This window comes from Ambystoma mexicanum, chromosome 13, assembly GCF_040938575.1.
Source record: "Ambystoma mexicanum isolate Mex_15411 chromosome 13, UKY_AmexF1_1, whole genome shotgun sequence".
NCBI classification, from domain to species: Eukaryota; Metazoa; Chordata; class Amphibia; order Caudata; family Ambystomatidae; genus Ambystoma; species Ambystoma mexicanum.
In genome coordinates, this window is record NC_090938.1 from 228,337,814 (window position 1) to 228,360,160 (window position 22,347).

At 46.9% G+C, this 22,347-nt stretch overlaps 1 protein-coding gene across 2 annotated transcripts in view; it reads left to right on the forward strand.

The window, feature by feature from the left end:
* Positions 1–19,179, forward strand: part of LOC138521115 (alpha-1,3-mannosyl-glycoprotein 4-beta-N-acetylglucosaminyltransferase C-like) — a 303,408-nt gene extending 284,229 nt beyond the window's left edge. For both annotated transcript variants that reach the window (XM_069633684.1, XM_069633685.1), the window contains exon 3: positions 8,501–19,179. In XM_069633684.1, coding sequence (XP_069489785.1) covers positions 8,501–9,648 — 1,148 coding nt within the window. In that variant the 3' untranslated portion in view covers positions 9,649–19,179. The remainder of the gene's footprint in view (positions 1–8,500) is intronic.
* The last annotated feature ends 3,168 nt before the right edge of the window (positions 19,180–22,347 follow it).

The window sequence follows — 22,347 nt, forward strand, 5'->3', positions numbered from 1 at the left end:
TGCACATTATCCCCCCACATCCTTTGCCTCCTAGCTGGGTTGATAGCAGTGCTCATTGTTCTCCCCTCTACATCGTTTTCGTCTTAGCTGGTTTGATAGCAGTGTACATTGTACTCCCCCCTACATCCTTTGCTTCTTAGCTGGGTTGATAGCAGTGCACATTGTCCTCCCCCACATCCTTTGCCTCTTAGCTGGGTTGATAGCAGTGCACATTGTCCTCCTCCTACATCCAGTGCCTCTTAGCCACGTTGATAACTGTCTACATTGTCCTCCCACCTACATCCTTAGCCTCTTAGCTGGGCAGATAGCAGTGTGCAGTGTCCTCCTCCTACATCCTTTGCCTTTTAGCTGGGTTGATAGCAGTGCACATTGTCTTCCCCCCTACTTCCTTTGCCTCTTAGCTGGGTTGATAGCAGTGCGCATTGTCCCCCCTACATGCCTTGCTGCTTAGCTGGTTTGATAGTAGTGTGTATTGTCCTCCCCCCTACATCCTTTACCTCTTAGCTGGGTTCATAGCAGAGTGCATTGTCATCCCCCTACATCATTTGCCTCTTAGCTGGGTTGATAGCAGTGCACATTGTCTTCCCCCCTACTTCCTTTGACTCTTAGCTGGGTTGATAGCAGTGCGCATTGTCCCCCCTACATGCCTTGCTGCTTAGCTGGTTTGATAGTAGTGTGTATTGTCCTCCCCCCTACATCCTTTGCCTCTTAGCTAGGTTCATAGCAGTGCACATTGTCCTCCCACCTAGATCCTTAACCTCTTAGCTGGGTTGATAGCAGTGTACATTGCCCTCTACCTCATCCTTTGCCTCTTCGCTGGGTTGATAGCAGTGCTCATTTTCTTCGCCTCTACATCCTTTGCCTCTTAGCTGGGTTGATAGCATTGTGCATTGTCCTCCCCCTACATGCTTTGCCTCTTAGCTTAGTTCATAGAAGTGCACATTGTCCTCCCCCCTACATCCTTTGCCTCTTAGCGGGGTTGATGGCAGTGCACATTGTCTTCCCCCTACATCCTTTGCCTCCTAGCTGGGTTGATAGCAGTGCCCATTGTCCTCCCCTCTACATCCTTTTCTTCTTAGCTGGTTTGATAGAAGTGCACATTGTCCTCCCCCCTACATCCTTTTCCTCTTAGGTCGGTTGATAGCAGTGCACATTGTCCTCCCCCTACATCCTTTGCCTTCTAATGGTTTGATAGCAGTGCCCATTGTCCTCCCCTCTACATCCTTTGCTTCTTAGCTGGGTTGATAGCAGTGCACATTGTCTTCCCCCACATCCTTTGCCTCTTAGCTGGGTTGATAGCAGTGTGCATTGTCCTCCCACTACATCCTTTGCCTCTTAGCCAGGTTGATAAAAGTCTACATTGTCCTCCCCCCTACATGCTTAGCCTCTTAGCAGGGCTGATAGCAGTGTGCATTGTCCTCCTACATCCTTTGCCTCTTCGCTGGGTTGATAGCAGTGTTCATTTTCTTCCCCTCTACATCCTTTGCCTCTTAGCTGGGTTCATAGAAGTGCACATTGTCCTCCCCCCTACATCCTTTGCCTCTTTGCTGGGTTCATAGCAGTACACATTTTCCTCCCCCTACATCCTTTGCCTCTTAGCTCAGTTCAAAGAAATGCACATTGTCCTCTCCCCTACATCCTTTGCCTCTTTGCTGGGTTCATAGCAGTGCGCATTGTCCTCCCCCTACATCCTTTGCCTCTTAGCTGGTTGATAGGAGTGCGCATACTCCTCACCCTACATCCTTTGCCTCTTAGCTGGAGTTATTGCAGTGCACATTGTCCTCCCCCTACATCCCTTGCCTCTTAGCTGGGTTTATATCAGTGCGCTTCGCCCCCCACCTACATCCTTTTCCTCTAAACTGGGTTGATAGCAGTGCACATTGTCCCCTCCCTACATCCTTTGCCTCTTAGCCAGGTTGATAGCAGTGCACATTGTACCCCCTACATCCTTTGCCTCTCAGCTGGAGTTATAGCAGTGCACATTGTCCTCCCCCTACATCCTTTGCCTCTTAGCCAGGTTGATAGCAGTGCACATTGTACCCCCTACATCCTTTGCCTCTTAGCTGGGTTGATAACAGTGCACATTGTGCTCCCCCTTACATCATTTGCCACATAGCTGGGTTGATAGCAGAGCACATTGTCCCCCCCCTACATCCTTTGCCTCTTAGATAGGTTGATAACATTGTGCATTGTCCTCCCCCTACATCCTTTGCCTCTTAGCTGGGTTGATAGAGGTGCACATTGCCCCCCCCTACATCCCTTGCCTCTTAGCTGGGTTGATAGCAGTGCACATTGTCCACCCCCCTTTAGGCAGAAACATATGCAGTACCCTTTGGGAACACCGCACACAGTTAAGACTACAAGTGTAAGTACAATTTCACCTTTGGTACAAGTCTGTACTACCCAGTAAAGTGGTAGCTATGGATGAGCAGTCAGACTTATCTCAAGAGTAAAGTGAGCATTATCAGAATTTACACAAAGGACAGCAATTACTGTGGTTCAAACAAACACTGATTCAAGGTTTCTGAGTAAACGAATATACATTTATTTACACCATCAGTTATAAAACAGTTCACTATATAAAGCAGCAGAAAATCACAATCTTAATACACTACAATAACCCCCAATCAATTCTGGACAAGTTAAGCTCAAAATGAAGTGTGAGCAAAATGGCACTCCAGCAATTTGAAAGGGAGGAAAAGACAAGGTTATCCAAAATCAACAACACCAACACGTGATAGGCAGGGAAATCTAGAAAAGGCTTACTACAACTAGGATTCAAGTCAATATGACTGGGCCAGTGTTAATGGTTCAGAGTCTTTGCAGAGGATCACACAGTTCAGAGTAGTTTGCGGTTAAGTCTTTGCCAAGAGTTCAAAACAAAGTTGATCGGAGCAAAAGTTATTCAATGGAGAAGGGAAGGACAAGCCTTCGTAGAGTCGAAAGATTTCAAACACTTTCACCGCGGTCGAACGAAACGAACGACCGGATTTGCTCAGTACCTTAAATGAAGAAGAATGTTGTAGCTGAGATGGTGGTTCCTGGCTGTTTCTGCAGGCTCACGGTTCCTGAACTGACTGTCGTGGTGATAAGAAGGAGGAAGACTGTAGGGTCCTGCACTGCCCAGGGAAGAAGCCAGCAGCAGAGCAAACCGTCAAATAAAAGGTGCACTCCTTAAAACCCAAACAGGTTCCATTCCTCCTGGCTATCCGGTTCACTGTTGCGCAGCAATATCGACCAGGAGAGGGAGGCCAGCGTTTGGTGTTTGGTGAGCTGGTTGGTCCCACCAAGCTCAAGGGGAGAAGCTTCTTTGCAGATCTTCCATGTCGTCAGAGTTTCGGGTGAATTGGACCTACAGCAGGGCTTCACCGGGGTGTCCAATAGTTGCAGCAGTCGTCTTCCTTCAGCTCCTCGTTGGTTCTCTCGTTCCAGTGGCGACGCTGCCTTCCAAGTCCCAGAGATCTGCTTTTAAGCAGTTTTCCACAATTCACACAGCCTAGCTGTCAATCACACAGCAGGGTGGCTGTCCTGGCAGGACAGCCGCCTAGCCAATCAAACTAGAGTGCAACTTGGGTCTCCAAGGAGACCCTGTGCAGGGGGTATCAAACCACTCCCTCACATCCTGCCCACTCAGACACTCAGGCGCCTAAAAAGGGCTTCTGTGCAGAAGCCCGCCAAAGGACGGTGAACAAAGGAACCAAACCTGGTAAGGCGCGCAGAGAAAAAAAAGAGAAAGATCTTTACAAAAAGAAATGGCGAATAAACTCGACAGGAAACAAATAAAAGTAAATGGGCTCCAGCAGGTTTAGTGTTTGAGGCTACCAGCATAGCCTCTAACGGTACCGAGGCAATTTTCATAGCTTGCGGTAGAACAAAAATGGTAGATACCACTGCCACCAGCCAAATCTTAGAGAAGGGTAACAAAATAATGTTCCATGAAAATCAAACAAAAAGGTATAACTATTAACCCTTCCAGTACTTTATTGGAAGATAGGTTGTACTGGGTCTGTTAATTTAAAAAGGCTAGTAAAGTCAATGGCAACTTTACATGTTCTGGGAGACAGTAGTCAGTCCCAGAAAATGGAGATTAAAGTGGGAAGTCTTAAAAAGACAACCCTGTATCACTGACCTAAAGGTGCTGTGTGACACATAGTAAAAAGATGATGCCTATGGAGTGGGTGAGACTCCATAGTCCATGAGCAAAAATGTACAACACACAGCAAAAACACATGTAAGAGTGGGAAACAAGGCTCACACTCTTACCAGGTGAAAAATGTAAATCCTAGAAATCCAGCAAAGCTGCTGAAGGACTCAACGGGTAAGAGAAATTAGCATTCTGGAGAATTCTCCCTAGCACCCCCTTTTACATCCTTTGCCACTTAGCTGGCTTGATAGCAGTGTGCATTGTCCTCCCCGTTACATCCTTTAGCCACTTAGCTGGCTTGATAGCAGTGTGCATTGTCCTCCCCCTTACATCCTTTGACACTTAGCTGGCTTGATAGCAGTGTGCATTCCCCCCCCTACATCCTTTGCAATTTAGCTGGCTTGATAGCAGTGTGCATTTGCCTCCCCCTTACATCCTTTGCCTCTTAGCTAGGTTGATAGCAGTGTGCATTGTCCTCCCCTCACATCCTTTTGCCTCTTAGCTGGGTTGATAGCAGTGTGCATTGCCCCCCACCCCTACATCCCTTGCCTCTTATCTGGGTTGATAGCAGTGCGCATTGTCCTCCTCCCCCACATCCTTGCCTCTTAGCTGGGTTGATAGCAGTGCACATTTTGCTCCCTCTAAATTCTTTGCCTCTTAGTTGGGTTGATAGCAGTGTGCATTGTTCTCCCCCTACATCCTTTTTCTCTTAGCTGGGTTGATATCAGTGTGCAGTGTCCTCCTCCTACATCCTTTGTCTCTTAGTTCGGTCGATAGCAGTGCCCATTGTCCTCCCCCTTACATCCTTTACCACTTAGCTGGATTGCTAGCAGTGTGCATTGTCCTCCCCCTACATCCTTTGCCTCTTAGCTGGGTTGATAGTAGTGCACATTGCCCCCTCCCCTACATCAGTTTGCTTCTTAGCTGGGTCGATAGCAGTGTGCATTTTCCTTCCCCCTACATCCTTTGCCTCTTAGCTGGGTTGATAGCAGTGCACATTACCCCCCCACACATCCTTTTGCCTCTTAGCCGGGTTGATAGCAGTGCACATTCCCCCCCCCCCCCACATCATTTGCCTCTTAGCTGGGTTGATAGCAGTGCATAGTGTCCTCCCCCTACATCATTTGGCTCTTAGCTGGGTTGATAGCAGTGTGCATTGTCCTCCCTGTTACATCCTTTAGCCACTAAGCTGGCTTGATAGCAGTGCACATGTTCCTCCCCCTACATCCTTTGCCTCTTAGCTCGCTTGATAGCAGTGCACATTGCCCCTCCCCCTCATCCCTTATCTCTTGGCTGGGTTGATAGCAGTGCACATTTTCCTCCCCCTACATCCTTTGCCTCTTAGCTCGCTTGATAGCAGTGCGCATTGTCCCCCCATACATCCCTTGCCCCTTAGCTGGGTTGATAGCTTGCTGGTTGCATGAGACAAGTCTAACCTTTGCAAATTAGAATCCTAGCAGGAGCAACTCAGCCTTTAATCATTTTTGGGTCTATAAATGAAGTACCATTAATAAAGTTAATAATAACAGGTATTGTTACTGCGCTTAGAGGCGAGAGGAATCTGACATGAAGCACAATATAAAAGTCAGATATTATGATTCCATGACTCAGCCAGTCTGAGAGCCGATATGCTTCTCTGCTGAGTCATTCTGTCTCTGGCAATAGAGGCTTAGAAGAGGCTGAGCGACCTTTAAAGTTACAAAGCGCCTAATTCGAAGAGCGTTTTCCAAAGGGTTTTTCTTACTATAAAACTCTTCTGTGAGTTAGGCCCAAAGGCTCTTGCCAATAAATTCGCAAAACTATTTGAGGCGGACATTTGTAGGGGTGGTGGTGCTATCTATCAGGCATTATTCCAACCTGAAAAGCAGGGCTGTAAGGGTGGAAAAAGATGACATGGCAATATACCTGGACGAGGAGGTGCAGCAAGGAGGGAGCTGCATGCACTCTGTTGGGCCTAGTGCAGCAGAAAGTCCAAATATGTCACTGGGTGCAGACCACTTGTAGGCTGGCAGCGGGAGGGACGCACAAGACCCTGCAGTCAAACAGATTATATTGTCAGGAAATATCTTAAGCATTTTAAAGTTCCCCCCCAGATGGATGGATAAAGTGAAATAGATTGCCTGCCTTGCAACGAAGGTCTTTGTACTTTGGTCATTGGGAATGGGAGTTACAGTACCTTCCAGTTAGGCGCTAAACAACTTCAGGGGTTCATCAAGTGTCTGAACGGAGCAAATGACTTGTACTTCTGGTCTTGCGCTGCTTATTAAGTAGGCTTTTCTCACGAGATCTCAAAAGACCATTATTAAGAGCGGTCAGACCTTTTGAGGTGCTATCCTAGAACGCAGCCAAACCTTAACAGTAGTGTAAAAGGGTAAGAGACCCTAATTTGCAAATGCAATAATTAAAACAGATAATTGCTGTTCAAGTGACCAGTAAATGAATATATTAATCAAGATTAAAAACACTAACAATAGTGTAAAAAGGCCAGCAAACCCTAAAGTATAAAATGCAAGCATCTTGAATTAGAGAACACTATTGTGCAAACAATTAACCAATTCCCAGGCCATTAATTCATTGGGAAAATGCAGCTTGGTATGCCAGCTGGCATTGAAACACACAAGAGGATAGGTCAAAATAGGCCTCCTTCTAAACAGTTAGCAGAGCCAGATCAAGACCTTTTCAAGGGGTGAATAGGATTCAATGGAGTCTGATATTAAAAGGGAGACAGTGAGTTCTGCCAGGATCAATTACTGTCTTGCACACCAAGGGCTGTAGGGTTTATTTGGACGGTTGTGAATGCTGCTACAAAGTGAACACAGGAATGGCAATGAAGGGTCTATCACTTTACAGACTAAAATGTAACCCCTGATACACTTCTACTACACAAGACTGACCTTAAATACAGCATTGGCATGAGTTACCTACCTTAACAGTAGGTAGTTCACTGGCAGATGGGTAGGTAGATTAATAGGTAGGTGGGCTGAGAGGCAGGGAGAGGGCTGCAACACGGGCACAGGCAGGTAGAGGAAAAGAAAGACATGTGTACCATGACCCATTATACCACATTGGTGGTTTTGAAAATCATCATTATATCAAACAGAGATGAAATACGATAGGTGAAGAAAAGGGAAGAAAGGAGAGAAGAGTGAGTTAGAGAATGAAAGAGTGAGAATTACAAAGAAAGAGGGTGAGAGGAAAGAGAGGCAGGGAGTGAGAGGGACCTGAAACAGTCAGAAGAAAAGAAAAGAGGTGGGTGGATGAGTTTTTTGGTATGGGCATATTACAGTAATTCAAGCACAGCCTGCCTGTTCAGAAAGGACAATAGAGTAGACGACCAAGCAGAGATGTATGGCGTGTGTTTGGATTATAAGAGTAACTGTTATTCAGTTATTAATACAGTGGCAAATCTATGAATGTGCCTTCTAAACAGATTAGTGCCCGCAACAGCAAAGTTTTGGAAACTCTGAAGAACTTTTCAGTCTCACCAGCACCCTGCAGAAGGCCTGGCCTGCAATATGGAGTTTAGCGTCTGTCTATATTAGGAATAAACAAAAAAAACAAGTAAATTAAAAGACAATTCTTCCTCACAAGTGCCAACTTAACTTTGAAGGGCTAAATGATCCATCATATTCCAATCTTTAAGATTCTGTTCAAGTCAACATAAAAATAATAAATTGGCTAGGTTTTTACCGAAACAATTTTCAGAGCTGAATCCGCATTGGCCCAGTTCACAAAGCCATTTTCAGTGTTGCCTTCGAGATGGTCCTTGCACACAGTGATGATCAAAAAAGGACTGGGTGAGATTTTTACGTTTGGGTAAGGATACCACAGCGGCTTTCTGGTTCCTTCCTGAACTGTATTAATTCAATCAGTAGTGGATGCTATAGCCATGGCCCGCTCACTTATTAGGCCAAGGCTAAAACATTCAAAAGTGATTGGATAAATGCAGCGTACACCTCGAGGCCTGGGAAAAGCATTGACACCATGCCTAGTTTATGCTAAAGGATCAGGAAAGTGGCATGATGTCACTGCACCACTGCCACCCCCAACCCAACAGAACCCAGGATCTCGCCTCACCCTCTTTACCCCTTGAACAATGTATAACATAAAGAACAATATGGCTGCCTTCTACAGTAAACGCCCCTAACCAAAATGGGTCATAATCGTATCCCCACTCTTTTCCACCAACTCCACACTTAAGTATGCATGATGGCTGTGCTGTGTTTAAGAGATCTACCTCACATCGAAGTAAACATTAATGATGACATGACCTAGACTTAAATGCCTGAACTTCATTTGTGTTGACTATATGCTCATTAGATACTAATTCAATGTGTTTTCATTTACTTTTTCAAGAGTACCTCACAGTAGGACTGTGCTCCGTCAAAAGGAGAAAGGGGACGTACCTGCTGGAAACACTGAAGTCCATCTTTAAGCAGTCCACCAATGAGGAGCTCAAGGATATGGTGGTGGTGGTGCACCTGGCCGACTTCGACATGCTGTGGAACTCCCAAATGGCGGAAGAGATCGGCAACAAGTTTACACACCACATCATGGCGGGCCATCTGCTCGTGATCCATGCTCCGCAAGAGCATTACCCGCCACTGGAAGGCCTAAAACGCAATTACAATGACCCCGAGGACAGAGTGAAGTTCAGGTCCAAACAGAATGTGGACTATGCCTTTCTGATGCACTTTTGCAAGAATATCTCCACCTACTACCTCATGATTGAAGATGACGTCCAATGTTCCAAATCATTCTTTTCGGCCATCAAGAAAGTGCTCACGTCTAGAGAAAGCTCCTACTGGGTGACTCTGGAGTTCTCCAAACTGGGCTACATAGGCAAACTCTACCAGTCCAGTGACCTGCAAAGGCTGGCCCAGTTCCTATTAATGTTTTACCAGGAGATGCCTTGTGATTGGCTGTTGACATATTTCCGTCTGTTGCTGACCCAAAAGGACGTCATTCGTTTTAAGCCTTCCCTTTTCCAGCATATGGGCCTCTACTCTTCCTTCCAGGGCACGGCGAATCGGTTGAAGGATGACGATTTCGAGGAGGACGCCTTTGACATTCCCGACAACCCACCGGCTGACATATTCACGAGCATCCCAACTTTTGAAAACTATCTCCCCAGCCGGGCGTACAGCAGTGTGGATGAGTACTTCTGGGGGAAGTCTCCATCTGCAGGGAGCTACTTCACCATTGTGTTCCGTAGGCCGGTTCTCATCACTAGGATCCAGGTCCAGACGGGGTCAGCGGAAAGGCTGACCGACCACCTGCACCAGGGGGCACTAGAACTGGGAAAGGGTCTGGAAAAGAGTGGCAAGGAATGTGCCCGCTACTCTCCGATCGGGACCTTCGAGAAGGGGCAGTTTGACAAGAAGGGTGTGGAACTCCTCGCTGACTTCTCCGCAGAATGCGTTCGAATTTTAGTGAAAGAGACACAAAATGAATGGCTGATCATTAGAAATATAAACATCTGGACCAAACTGAACACATCATGAATATTCTACGGGCGGGATTTTTGATTTTTGGGTGGTGGCGATATCATTCACAAACACGGAGGAAATGTGTTAGTCCCTCGTAAGAAGTTTAAAAATGAAATAGGGAAAAAAACCTAAGTTGCTAATGCCACCTTCCAGTTAAGGTGAAATAAAGTCACTGGGACCCATAGCTAATATTGTCATGCCGAAGGTTAATGCCCAACTGGGAGGCATTACTACAGCAGTGATTCCTAGTGATGGACTGGAGCTTGGGAGAGAGGCTGCCACCTGCTTCTGTGTCCATGATGTTTCTGTCCTTGTTAGAGGAAGACTGGAGGAAGGGAACAGAGCAAACACCATGATCACAAGAGCCTGCTGTGAGGCCTTGCCACAAGACAATGAGATGGCTGTGGGTGAGATGTTGAAGGCAAATGGAGATGTGAGTGGTTCCTTGCAAGGTAGATGCATATTCCCCAAAGACGGATTAATTTAATCTGTCTTCGCGGAATACAGGTTGGCATACCACAGCCCACCGACTGTCCCCCACAGTGAACAAAGGGCAGTCAAATTTCTCAATTTCTATTGACAGTGTCCGCTGCACTGTGGCAGAAAGTGCAGCGTGGTGGAAATGACTCTGAGGAAAGGACCTCTTTGAGGTAAGGATAGGGATAGGGGACATATGGGGTGGGGAGTGGGGTTATAGGGCATCGGTTGGCCTCAGACTCGGGATGGGAAAAATGGGGAGCAAAGCCCATGTCGGGGGATGGGGTCGGGACGCATGGGGTGTGAATCCCCCCATGAGTGAGGATAGCAGGGAATGTGTGGGTAGCAGTTGACAAAAAAGGGATTCTGCAGGAGGGATGATAGAGGAGGGATTCTATGGATAGGATTCAGTGGGTGGGTTTTGACAGGCGAGGTATTGGGGGAGCAGTGATTCGGTAAAATCACATAGTCCTCTTTACATATTGGGCCATTCTTCCTATATGGTGGGGCATTGTTTATGAGTTTAGAGAGTTAGGTGCTTAACTGTACACACTGCCTCGGAAAGAGTGCTGAGGAAAGAAGTGTACTAATGGATGAAAGAGGCCCTATGAGCATCCATGCTCTGGTAGGGTCAGTCTCTCCTGCAATCTGGAAAAACAGAGCAGAGAATGGAAATAAGCCAGTAATGCAAAACCCCATCTTTGTTGCAGAATTAATTTGCTGCAACCAAATTCCACATCCAATTCAAGACCCTCTGCATTGTCCACAAGGCTTTATGGGGCCTGGACCCACCTACCTTCAACGCTGCCTTCCTAAATACTGTCCCTCCCGAGCCCTCCGCTCATCTACGTCCAACCTTCTGTGAGTGAGCTGGTTCTCCAAGCAGAGATTTGGAGGGAGGTCCCTCTCCTCAGCAGGTGTCTCTCTCTGGAACAGCCTCACTGCCACCCTCCACCTTGAGCCTGATATTCTTAAGTTCTGGAAACTCCTCAAGACACTTCCTCTTCTCCTCTTCCTTCTCTCTCACCCTACCCTGCTAACCTTGCTCTCTGCTCTTCCTTCCCCCCCTCCTCTCCACACAGTTTACTGACTGGCCACCTGGTATACCTCAGAGTCTCAAGGTCCCAGGCCTCCCTGCCAGTCCTTCTGCACTTGCCTCAGGGCCCTGCACCCCATCCCCCTCACTGCACTTGTAATAAAACATTGAGAGCTTCTCTCAGCACTTCACCAGTCCCTACCAACTGGATGCACTTGGTCCCCTGCCCCTCACTTGCCCTGCCTGCACTTGCAAGATCTGTATACAGCTCTGCCTGAAGATCAGGCTGTCTGTTCTCCCTTATCTTCACCCCTTAATGTGCACTTGAAAAAACTGCAGAGTCGGCGTCAGGCCTATTTGCTGCATCTAAAAGGTTAAATGTATGATATTCACTTAATGTGGCTGTGGATACCATTATCTTCTCAGAAATTCAAGGGCTCTGAGCGATTGTTGTTTTTTCCCTTTGTTCCCACCCTCCTTGAGCGCTTTGAAACACTTGCATGTGTATAGGTGCTATATAAATAAACATTACTATGCCATACCATCTGCTGCAGAACCCACTCCTACTTAACATCACATGTTGAAGTACTATCCTTCCTCCACAGCAGAATTCATCCTCTGTTGTACAACTCATCTTCTCCTACAGGAATCATCCCACGCTGCAGAATGTATCTTATACTGTGGGATCCCCTCTCCACAGGAAATACATCCCCTGCTGCAAAATACCTCCCCCTCTTCTGCAGAATTCACTTGCTCTGGCAGAACTCATCCCTTGCTTCAGAATTATTCCTATGCTGCAGATTCCAACGTTTAGAGGAATATTCATCCCCCACTGAGAAACTTGCCCTGTGCTGCCGATTTCATATCTGCACTGTTAGCTATAAAGACGCCAACTTTATAGAATTTAACCTTTGCTGCAAAATGCCAAATGTTTGCAGAAATGATCCTATGCCCACAAAATCCATGTATTACTGTAGCAATGATCCTACAGGGCAGAATTCATTCCATTGTGTCAATTTCTCATTCTGATGCACACTTCGCCTCTCCTGCAGTTATACCGTCTCTTGAAGAATTCATGTTATGATTAAGAGTTCCCACCTGCTGACCGACTCACCCCTACTGCAATATGTTCTCTATAACAGTGTATTTCACCGGCTTCGCTTCTTCTCTTTCACCACACTCACTGCTTCTCAGTCTTCTCTTCCTCTCCCTGTCTTTTCCCTCTCTCCTGTCCCCCCTCCCCTCACTAAATTCTATGCACTTACTCTATCAGAAGTGTTGTCAGACCTAGTATGATAGTCACTTGTTATGTTCTCCCCTCCCATCACCCTTACCTTTTGTCATTCTTCAGCACTACCAGAAATGTCGTCAGGTTTAGTACGATAGTTGTTTTTTTATGTTCCTCTCCCTCCCCTCTCCCTTACCTTTTGTCAATCTCCAGCCTTACCAGAAATGTTGTCAGGCCTAGTACGATAGTCACTTGTTTTGTTCCTCTCCCCCCCCTCACCTTTTGTCATTACCCTGCATTATCAGAAATGTTGTCAGGCCTAGTACGATAGTCGCTTGTTTTGTTCCTCTCCTTCCCACCCCCCTCACCTTTTGTCATTACCCTGCATTATCAGAAATGTCGTCAGGCCTAGTACGATAGTCGCTTGTTTTGTTCCTCTCCTTCCCCCCACCCCTCACCTTTTGTCATTGCCCAGCATTATCAGAAATGTCGTCAGGCCTAGTTTGAAAGTCGCTTGTTTTGTTCCTCTCCTTCCCCCCACCCTTCCCTCACCTTTTGTCATTGCCCAGCATTATCAGAAATGTCGTCAGGCCTAGTTTGAAAGTCGCTTGTTTTGTTCCTCTCCTTCCCCCCACCCTTCCCTCACCTTTTGTCATTCCCCTGCATTATCAGAAATGTCGTCAGGCCTAGTATGAAAGTCGCTTGTTTTGTTCCTCCCTCCCCCCCTTCCCTCACCTTTTGTCGGTCCCCTGCATTATCAAAATATGTCGTCAGGCCTAGTACAATAGTCGCTTGTTTAGTTCCTCTCCTTCCTCCCCCCACCCCCCCATCACTTTTTGTCATTCCCCTGCATTATCAGAAATGTTGTCAGGCCTAGTATGATAGTCGCTTGCCTGTCTCATCTCCTACCCCCCCCCCCTCCCTCCCCTCCTTATCATTGTCAAAGCTCTTACACTATCAGAAATGTCGTCAGGCCTAGTACGATAGTTAATTTTACATTCTTAATGTCTCGAGGCCTTGTAAGAATGTCATTGTATTTTCCCTTGGTCCCTCCCTTGCCTTGAAGTGCTTTGAAACACATGTGTGTATAAGCGCTATAGAAATAAACTACCAATATCAATCACTATCATAATGTAACCTCTGCTGCAAAATAAACTCCTGCTTCAAAGTTCACCCACAGCAGCCACATCTGCTGCAACGCATACTCCCCGCAGCACAAGCACCCTCTGCTACAGTATCTGCACCCTGCAGTAATGTTCATCCAATGCATCAGGAGTTATCCTCTTCTGCAGCAGGGCCTGAGTTCCGCAGCATTCACCCTCTGCTACAGTATCTGCACCCTGCAGTAATGTTCATCCAATGCATCAGGAGTTATCCTCTTCTGCAGCAGGGCCTGAGTTCCGCAGCATTCACCCTTTGCTGCAGTATCGCCCGCCACTCAAGATGCCAACCTCTGCTTGCTTTAGAGCGGACTTCCTTCTGCAGAATCCACTCACTGTGGAAACATCAGCTGGTTGTTGAAGTGCTTTCCCTCTGCTGCTGGATCCATTCCCCTCTTCAGAATACACCCACATCTTTAAAATTCTTGCCCTGCTGCTGCGTTCAGTTACTGTCGAGAAATGCGAACTTTTCTGCGGATTGTTGTATATGTCACTGTCTGCTGCGAAATTCACCCTGTGCTGTTGGATTACCTCTCTCTGTAGGACTTCCCATCGTGTATTACGCTCTATTCCATGGAACTCTCCGCTGCCAATGCACCCTCTGCTGCGGAACCCACTCTCTGGAACACAATTTACAGACTGATTTGGAACTCACCCCTCTACTAACCCCCCTCATACTGCAGATTGCAGCCCCTGTTGTCCTCCTTCTTTAGAATGCACCCTCTATGCATGTGATGCTGCATAGTTCACTCTCTGCAATGCTGCATAGTTCACTCTCTGCAGCTGAATTTACCACATGGTAAACGATTCATAATTTGCTGCAGAATTTATTCTCTTCGACATCTTCCGAGGAATTCAAGATCTGCTGTTCCCCTTCTGTTTTAGATTGAACCCTGTTCTACAGAAACAGCCTACCGTATAATGTGGTGTCTGCAGCAGGGGTTGCCTGTCTTTATACCGAAGTGATTTATAGTGAGTGCACATATATTGAATATTCGAGGCATCCGTTTCTCACCACTAAAACCGATCACGACTGTTTCCCTAACATATTTAACCCTGTACCCCACCCTAAATGCATTCCCAATACAATTTTTCATTATAACATATTCAATATATGTGCATTCACTATAGAAGAGTCGATATAAACACTGTATGCCTGCAGCAGGATTTGGCATCTGCCGCAGAATGAACTCACCCCTTCAGACTTGACCTGCTGTTGCATCCACTCAGAACATATTAACCGCTGCAGGATTTACCCTTAACTGCAGCAGGATCTCCACCCCACTGTGCTGCAGAACTCCACCCCACTGTGCTCCAGACCTCCACCCCACTGTGCTGCAGACCCCACTCTCTGCAGTCCAGTCCTTCTTTTTAACGTGAACTCCTGTCTGCCGTGCAATTCCCCCAATGCTTCAGAATTCACCCTTTGGACTATAGTGCAACCTGTGCTGAAGAATCCATCCTCTTCTCCAAACGTTATCCTTTGCTGCTGGATGCAGCAGCTACTGCATAGTGTACCCACTACTATTGGTCCACTCTCTGCTGAAGAATGTACGCAGTCCTGCAGTGTTCATGCATTGATGTCGAGTCAAGACCCACATTATAAATTATCCTTTGCTGAAGTCCCTCTGCTCTATAGTTCATCCATTGGTGTAGAATTCGTCCAACGCTGCAGAATACACCATGCAGTGGTGCAAGTGTACCGGAGAAAGTAGTGGAACTGTGGTTTCGGCAAGGAAGAGGGTAGGCGGAAGCCTAGTGCAACGTGTGACACAGTGTTGCGGCCGGGGCTTTGCAATAGTCTAAGTGACTAGTAACTAAGGCTCCTATTACAACTTTACACTTGCACAGGGACATGAATGAACAAATCATCTATGTAGAATGGTGCATATGGTCTAAAAAGAAGAGGAATGGCAAACAGAAAAAATAAAAGTAGTTGAACAACGCTCCTGACCGTTGACGCTCACTTCGATCACTGACACATTTGATCAGAAGTCTCGCTATCAGGCAGAATTCACCCTCTGCTACAGAATTCACCCTCCGCTACACAGTCCTCCACCATAGCATAATTTACCCACTGCTGCAGATTTCACATTGTTGTTGCAGGATTCACCGTCTGCTACAAAATTCTCCCAGTGCTACAAGATCCCCCTTTGTACTGCAGAATGATATGATATGATATAATATGGCATTTATAACGCGCCTATACACAAGTGTTTCAAGACGCGAATCCACCCTCTGCTGCATACTTCCTCCTCAAGTGTAGAACTTCATCCACCCACTGCTGTGACTGCTGCAGATTTAACATTGTGCAGCAAGATTTGCCCTTTGCTGCACAATCTGTTAGGATTTCCTCCGCTGTCGTTGCTGAAAACAACCAGTATGTGTCCACTTTTGCAGAATGTACCATCTAGTTCAGAATGCTTACAGTTACATTTCTGAAAAAAAAGACAATTTTGATATTCTCAATGTAGGGGTGATTGCCCGTGGGCCGGCAAGGCCGTCCGCGGACCTCCGGGGCTGGGGAGGCCCCAACTCCTCCCACGTCCCAAAAGTAGTATGAGGCACACACAAGAGCAAGGTAGATACTGCTGTTTATTACAGAACAGTCATGGACGAACCCTCAGACCAGATGCATCCAGGAGGCTCTCATCATTAGTGGGCTTGCAGGCCCTTTTTACCGTTGTATGATGCGCTACGTGCGTCACCTGGGAAAACTATCCCCAAAACCTAGCGCCACTTTGGGTTGAGGTGGTACGCTTGGGCCATCCCTAACAATTGCTACAACAAATTTGTTACTAGGAGACACTTGGTGATTGGCTAGACTATATTGGCGTCATGATGCACCCTTCGTATTCCGATTGGTTCATCCGCGAGCCCCCAAGCATGGGACCATCGTTGTTCCCAGCTCGCGGTGTACCTGGTGCTGGCAACAATGTGTGACTATGTGTCAGTGACGGACAATGGACAGGTCTGACTAGTGGCTGGTGTGCATGTCTTTCCCATCGCTGTAGATGTCCAATTTGTCACTTTATTGTTGCAAACTGTGTACCAGACGTGAGACGTGAGACCCCAGCGCTCTTCTGTCCTGTAGGCTTGGCATTGTATCAGGTCGGCTTGGTCACGTGTGGCGAGAACGTGATGGAGCATAATTATGAGCATTTGATTTATATTTTGGCTCTTACGAGCGTTTAGCAGTGGCAGGTGTAACTTTGGCACGGGAAGCTTGGCGTGTAGATTGCAACATTGCAGCCTTGGCTGTGGGCTCTCGTTGGGGCTTGTTCTGCGTGATCAGCGCTTTGCAGTTTTTGTCTGAGAGGCTTCTGCCTGGGGACTCTTGCTTTGCTGACTACCTGGGCCTAGTTTCTGGGTGGCGGTACATGAGCCATAATATGGGGGTCGCTAGGGGCGACAGAGTGTCTTATGCATTAGTAGATATGTAGGGTGGCGTCTTCATGGCGTGTCCTCTGTGTCATAGCACTGAGTATGTTCTTCGTGCAGGTTGGTGTGTGTGAGTGACCGATGTGCATGGTGGCACATGTGTTCTTTTCTGTTGGCTATGTCGTCATGGCATCTCTAACGATGATGGCATTTGTGGTTATTGTACTAATCGAGTTGGTCCATAAAGTCGACGTCAGTTCCACCTGAGGTTCCACCACGTGGTTTCATTAATGGGCAGGCTCTCTGGCCATGTGGGGTGGCCACAGTGGATCTTGCCTTCTGGTGTGGAGGTGAGCGGATCGAATTCTTCCCGCGAGGGGTGCTTGGGCCTTGACGTCCTCGGCCATGGTTTAGATGAGAATGGGGGGGAAGGGATTCTCCCATTTTCCCTCTTCATCACATTTTAGCATGCTATTTTTCGCAGCTTTAAGTGTGACTAAAGTAAAACACAGGACTATCCGCCCTATGCTTACTATCTAGAACAGTACATACATTTGAATAGAACTGGGTCATATTAAGAGTTTGCAGGGTGTTCGCTCAGGGACAAAGTGAAATAGTAAATGTGTGGAAATTCACCAAGGCCAATTGGCCAGAGTTTTAACCTAAAGTTTACAGTTCACACCGTTACACTATCCCTTCAGAGGCTGCAGTTATAGCCAGTGCGAATGGTTTTGATCCAAGATCATGGTGTTTTTAAGTACTCTTAATTACCCAGGGGGGACCACTCCTGATTCACTACAGCCTGCAGTGAAAGGCATCCAGACCGGCTTCGGTACCTTTCAGAACATGTGTAGAAATTAATTACAATAAGAGTGAAAGACAGACCACAACCCATTCCCTGCCGATCCACTAGCCTCCAGGCCGGTTCACCCTCGTGCTTTGCACCAAAGAGAGTGAGGACGCGAATGCTGAAAAGTATTCGGGCGGCTCACAATATTGGGTGAGAGGAAGCTTTTTTCGACTTTTACACACAAAATGGACGCATTTTGCTGTTTTCTTTTTCTCATGCCCTCATTTGATTACCGTCAATAAGCTATGGCATTGATTTATTTATTCACAAATTGAAATGCTGCGATAGGATAATAGTGGTCCGAACATACCCCAATCAATCAGGGTCCTTCATTAGAGGCTTGGGTGGTGAGCAAGTAGACATCCAGTGCTGGTGGGTAATAACAGCGGGAACAGACAAGCACTATGAACCCTTATTTACAGGTAGAAGGATATACAGGCTCAGACTGACTCACAAGGCTGGAAGGTAGAACTGTCGGGTCTGCCTGGCCCCGTTCTATAAGCAAATGTGGGGCCATTATCATGACTTAATGCACTGCACAGCTGGTAGTTTTAACTAATGTTACAGGCCAAACATGCTCTAAAAGCAGCATTTCCAACATTTTCCAAAAATGTGCCCACGGTAACCATTTTTGGGAAAGGTCACAGACTGTGATTTGTAAAGGTGGACCCAACATTTTTTGGTGGATTATTAAATGTCTCATTTTCAGCCGAAGCCTTCATAACGCAAGTTAGTTACAATTCTGGCACCAGGACCAAAGCTGCTCTCCCTGAAGATTCCACCTTCTTCCAGCTCCAATAAGCAGAGGCGTTGCTAGGGGTGGGGCTGGAGGGGCTATAGCCCCAGGTCTTTTGGTTGTAACCACGGATAGAAGCTCAGGGGCTACAAACAAAAGGCTAGCTAGACCTGAGTCGCAACAATCACGAGATTAGCATAGCCCCAGATCTTTTCCAGACCTAGCAACACCCTGGCCACTGAGAACGGGTATCATCTTCCCCTTAAATTCTGGACTTTTTGCAGCTCTATCTGATGAAATAGAACCAGTGACTTCCCCTTTACTTCTTTGCTGGGCCTGGAGCTGATTTCATTTCAAGTTTAAAATCCACCTCTTTCTAATACAGATCTGTGGGAATGTGCTTAATATCCAGGTGAGAAAGCCCCCCCCCCTCCCCCACCCCCTCAATGAAAAGAGGGAAGGCGTAGCGAATGGAGGCATCTGGCTGTGGAACTGAACATGAAGTGGCCTTTTGCAGAAAATGGCACTGGCATTGATGTTTGGCAAATGGGATTTTGCAATCCAGTTTTCTTTGTACAGAAGTGCCTTTTGGTGAAGAAGACATTTGAATAAAATTATTTTCACTATTTTGGTGGTTGCTTTTAACATAGCTAAAATAAAGGCTGCTGATGGACACAAGGGTGTTAACCTTTCTATTGGAACACAGGCAGAGCTGGAAACTAAATGAAGGCATTCTTGTCAGCATGCTGGTTACAATAAACACATGTATGAAGTTAAATAGAAGACTTCAGAAAGCATGGGATTTTTACATGAAGGCACTGCATATGGTAAATAACAAATACAACAAGAGCTTTCCAGTCTAACAGATGGTGTAATGTCTTTGCTTAAGGACAATGGGCCTCTTTATTCACATTGAATTTTCCGGCACCCGGGAATGAGCAATTACCGGGGCATTACAGCCCTGCCGGACCCGGTAATTGCCCATTCCCGGGCGCCAGAAAATATTAGACCACCGTCCCATTTGAGTCCCATTGGACTCAATGGAATTGGGGAGACCAAATGCACCGGCATCATTCATGAATGGTGCCGGTGCATCCGACCTGGCGGGCAGTAAGGCACCGGCAAGCAGAACTCATAGTTTGCTAGTCCGGTAACAACGGTACTGGCAAGCTTACCAGTACCGTTGTTACCGGACTGGCAACCTTATAATGAGGCCCAATGTACCAAGAAGTCCTTGTCTGTCATCATTATTTACACATGTACGGTATATGTTGGTTATTACTGTCACGCTTAAGAGTGCCAGAGGAGAAAGACCATGTTTGCTGCCAAGCACCGAGTAATGTTGTGTTCCCGCCAAGCATCACCTCCCTCATAGAGCTTCATTTGAAATTTCCTGTATCCAATATAGGCATCTTTGAGTGTCCTCACATTACTCCAAACCTACGTAAGTTTGCACCATTAAGTAAGAGAGAGAGTAAGTGAGAGAGAGAGAGAGAGTGTGTGTGTGTGTGTGTGTGTGCGCGCGCGTACGCACACTCAAGGCGACCAAGCCCTGATTTAAGCTAATTCAAAGGGATTCGAAGATTCTTATCATAGACCCACCCTACTTTGCGCAACCCTAATTTGTACATTTGCAATTAGGATTCCTGAATTTCCCCAGTAGAAATATTTCAAAAACCCACAATGGTTTAACCTGGCAGCTGGAGAATATCTTCAGCCCATCATGCAAACAAACACCAGGTTATTAGATACCAATTACTTCTAAAGGGCTTCACATAGACAATCGATTTGATGCCAATCATGCTTACAACATGTCTTCCTTTCTTTAATGTCAATTGATGGTCCACCTTAATTGCTCCAAGTGCATCCAGGTGATCACGAACCACTTGTTTTCCCCTTCCACATCACACCATCCCTCTGCCTGTGACATTTCCCCCGCTTTTCCATCCTAGTATGTCCCATCCCCACTCTCTTCATGATATGATTGGTTATTTATAACACGCACACCCGGGGTTGCTTCCAAGGCGAGCGCATTGCCCCTGAGCTATGCTCCCTTTCCTCTGCAGACTGAGCACCGGATACCCCTGGCAGAGACGCACCACGCTTGTGATTTGGTACAGCATAAAAGCCTTCTAATATAACGTGACAGGTGCAGGTCTCCTTTTCTCCCGATTTACCCACTCCTCTCCTGCTCTATTCCTTTCCCTCACAGGCCAGGTTCTGGATATCCCTGACAGCATCCCAGTGCGCCATTCTCCGACATACCTCAGCAGTGTACGACCACTACGATCCTGGCTAGAGCAGTGTAACATTTAAAAAAAAAACTCTCCACATAATATAACGTACAGAACACCTCTGGCATGGACATTTCTGTTGACTTATTCACACGACCCTCAAGCAAGCAACATAACAATGGCCTCATTATGAGTGTGGTGGAAAGGCAACAACGGCGCCACTAGTGCTACCGGCGCCGTTGTTACCTCTCCACCACACTAAGAGTTCTGCTCGCGGGTGCCGGACTACACGCCTGGTCTGACCTCATGATTGCACCGGCACCATTATTAACAGTGCCGGTGCAACCATGCTCCCGACCCCCATTCTGCCCTATGGGGCAGAATGGGGATCGGGAGGCCGGCCATAACGGCACCGCGAATGGGCAATTACCGGCTCCGCCAAACTCGGCATGTCCGGGTTATTGGCCATTCGTGGGTGCCGGGAAAAAAAACAACTCCGGCGGCAGCCGTGCCCTTATTAGGGGCACGGCTACTGCCAGAATTGCAGTGAGGGTCAATGTGTGCCTCTGTCCTCTGTTATGTCTTCCTACTCCTCCCTTCAGTATGTTTAACTGGCCAGGCCTCGGGGTAAACTGGACAGTAAGACATCCTCACCTTAGCAATGCATATTGACTTCTCAGCTGTTTCCCTGAAAGATAGGACCTAGCACCTTGGAAACAGTAGTCTTTGCTACTGGGCTGGAGGCACATGATTTATTTGTGGCATGCTTGTATGTGTGTTTGGGGTGAGGGCATGGATGGAGAGTACTTAAACTTCTCTCTGCTTTCTTCCTCCACCAACTACACTCAAGACTATGGGCCCCATTCATGGAACATTTTGCGCCGTGCAAAGTGACTTTGCACCGGTGCAAAGAGACGTTGCACTCCCAAGAAACACCCTGATTTACAGAGTGGTGCCAAGTGTATTTAAGCAGCGGAGAGTGACTTTTCACTGAATTAGGGTGTTTGTTGCTTTGCACTGTGCTATAAATCCCATGAATCGGCCCTATATGTCCCCCTTCCTCTCACTGGAAACTCCTTAAGCAAAAGAGGTATTTGGAAATACTTTGAATGAACCAAAATGCACTTCTCCTTGGAGCTCGAACAATTCCTAGACTGGGTGCATGCATTGACGTGAATGCAAGTGCATGTATACAGATTTTAATGTACTTCTGCCTGGATGTGCAATGAGTTTGGGAAGGATTTACCTGCCCATCTGCTGCTCAAATCCCAATGTACCCAGCTGCTGGCACAGTACCTAGGTCTGGCAGTCAACTTTCTTGGAAATTATTTTGTGGTTTGACAAGTTTTAATGCAATACTCTCAGCTTGCAATAATTCATTTGAAAAAAAGAGTGAGAACTCTAGGGAACTCGTGTTCATGGGAGCCATAACGTAAAGAAAAGGCTCATTTTAATTTAGTTGTATAGTGGAGAGGGGGGGGGCGGAGCGCAACTTGCGTTTCCGCCACCTCCCTTCATCTCCGCCATACAAATGCTCCAGCATCTGAGCATGGATTTTCATGCAGGCACAAATGCTGCAGATCCCAATGAGGGCCCGCCTGCATTATGCAAG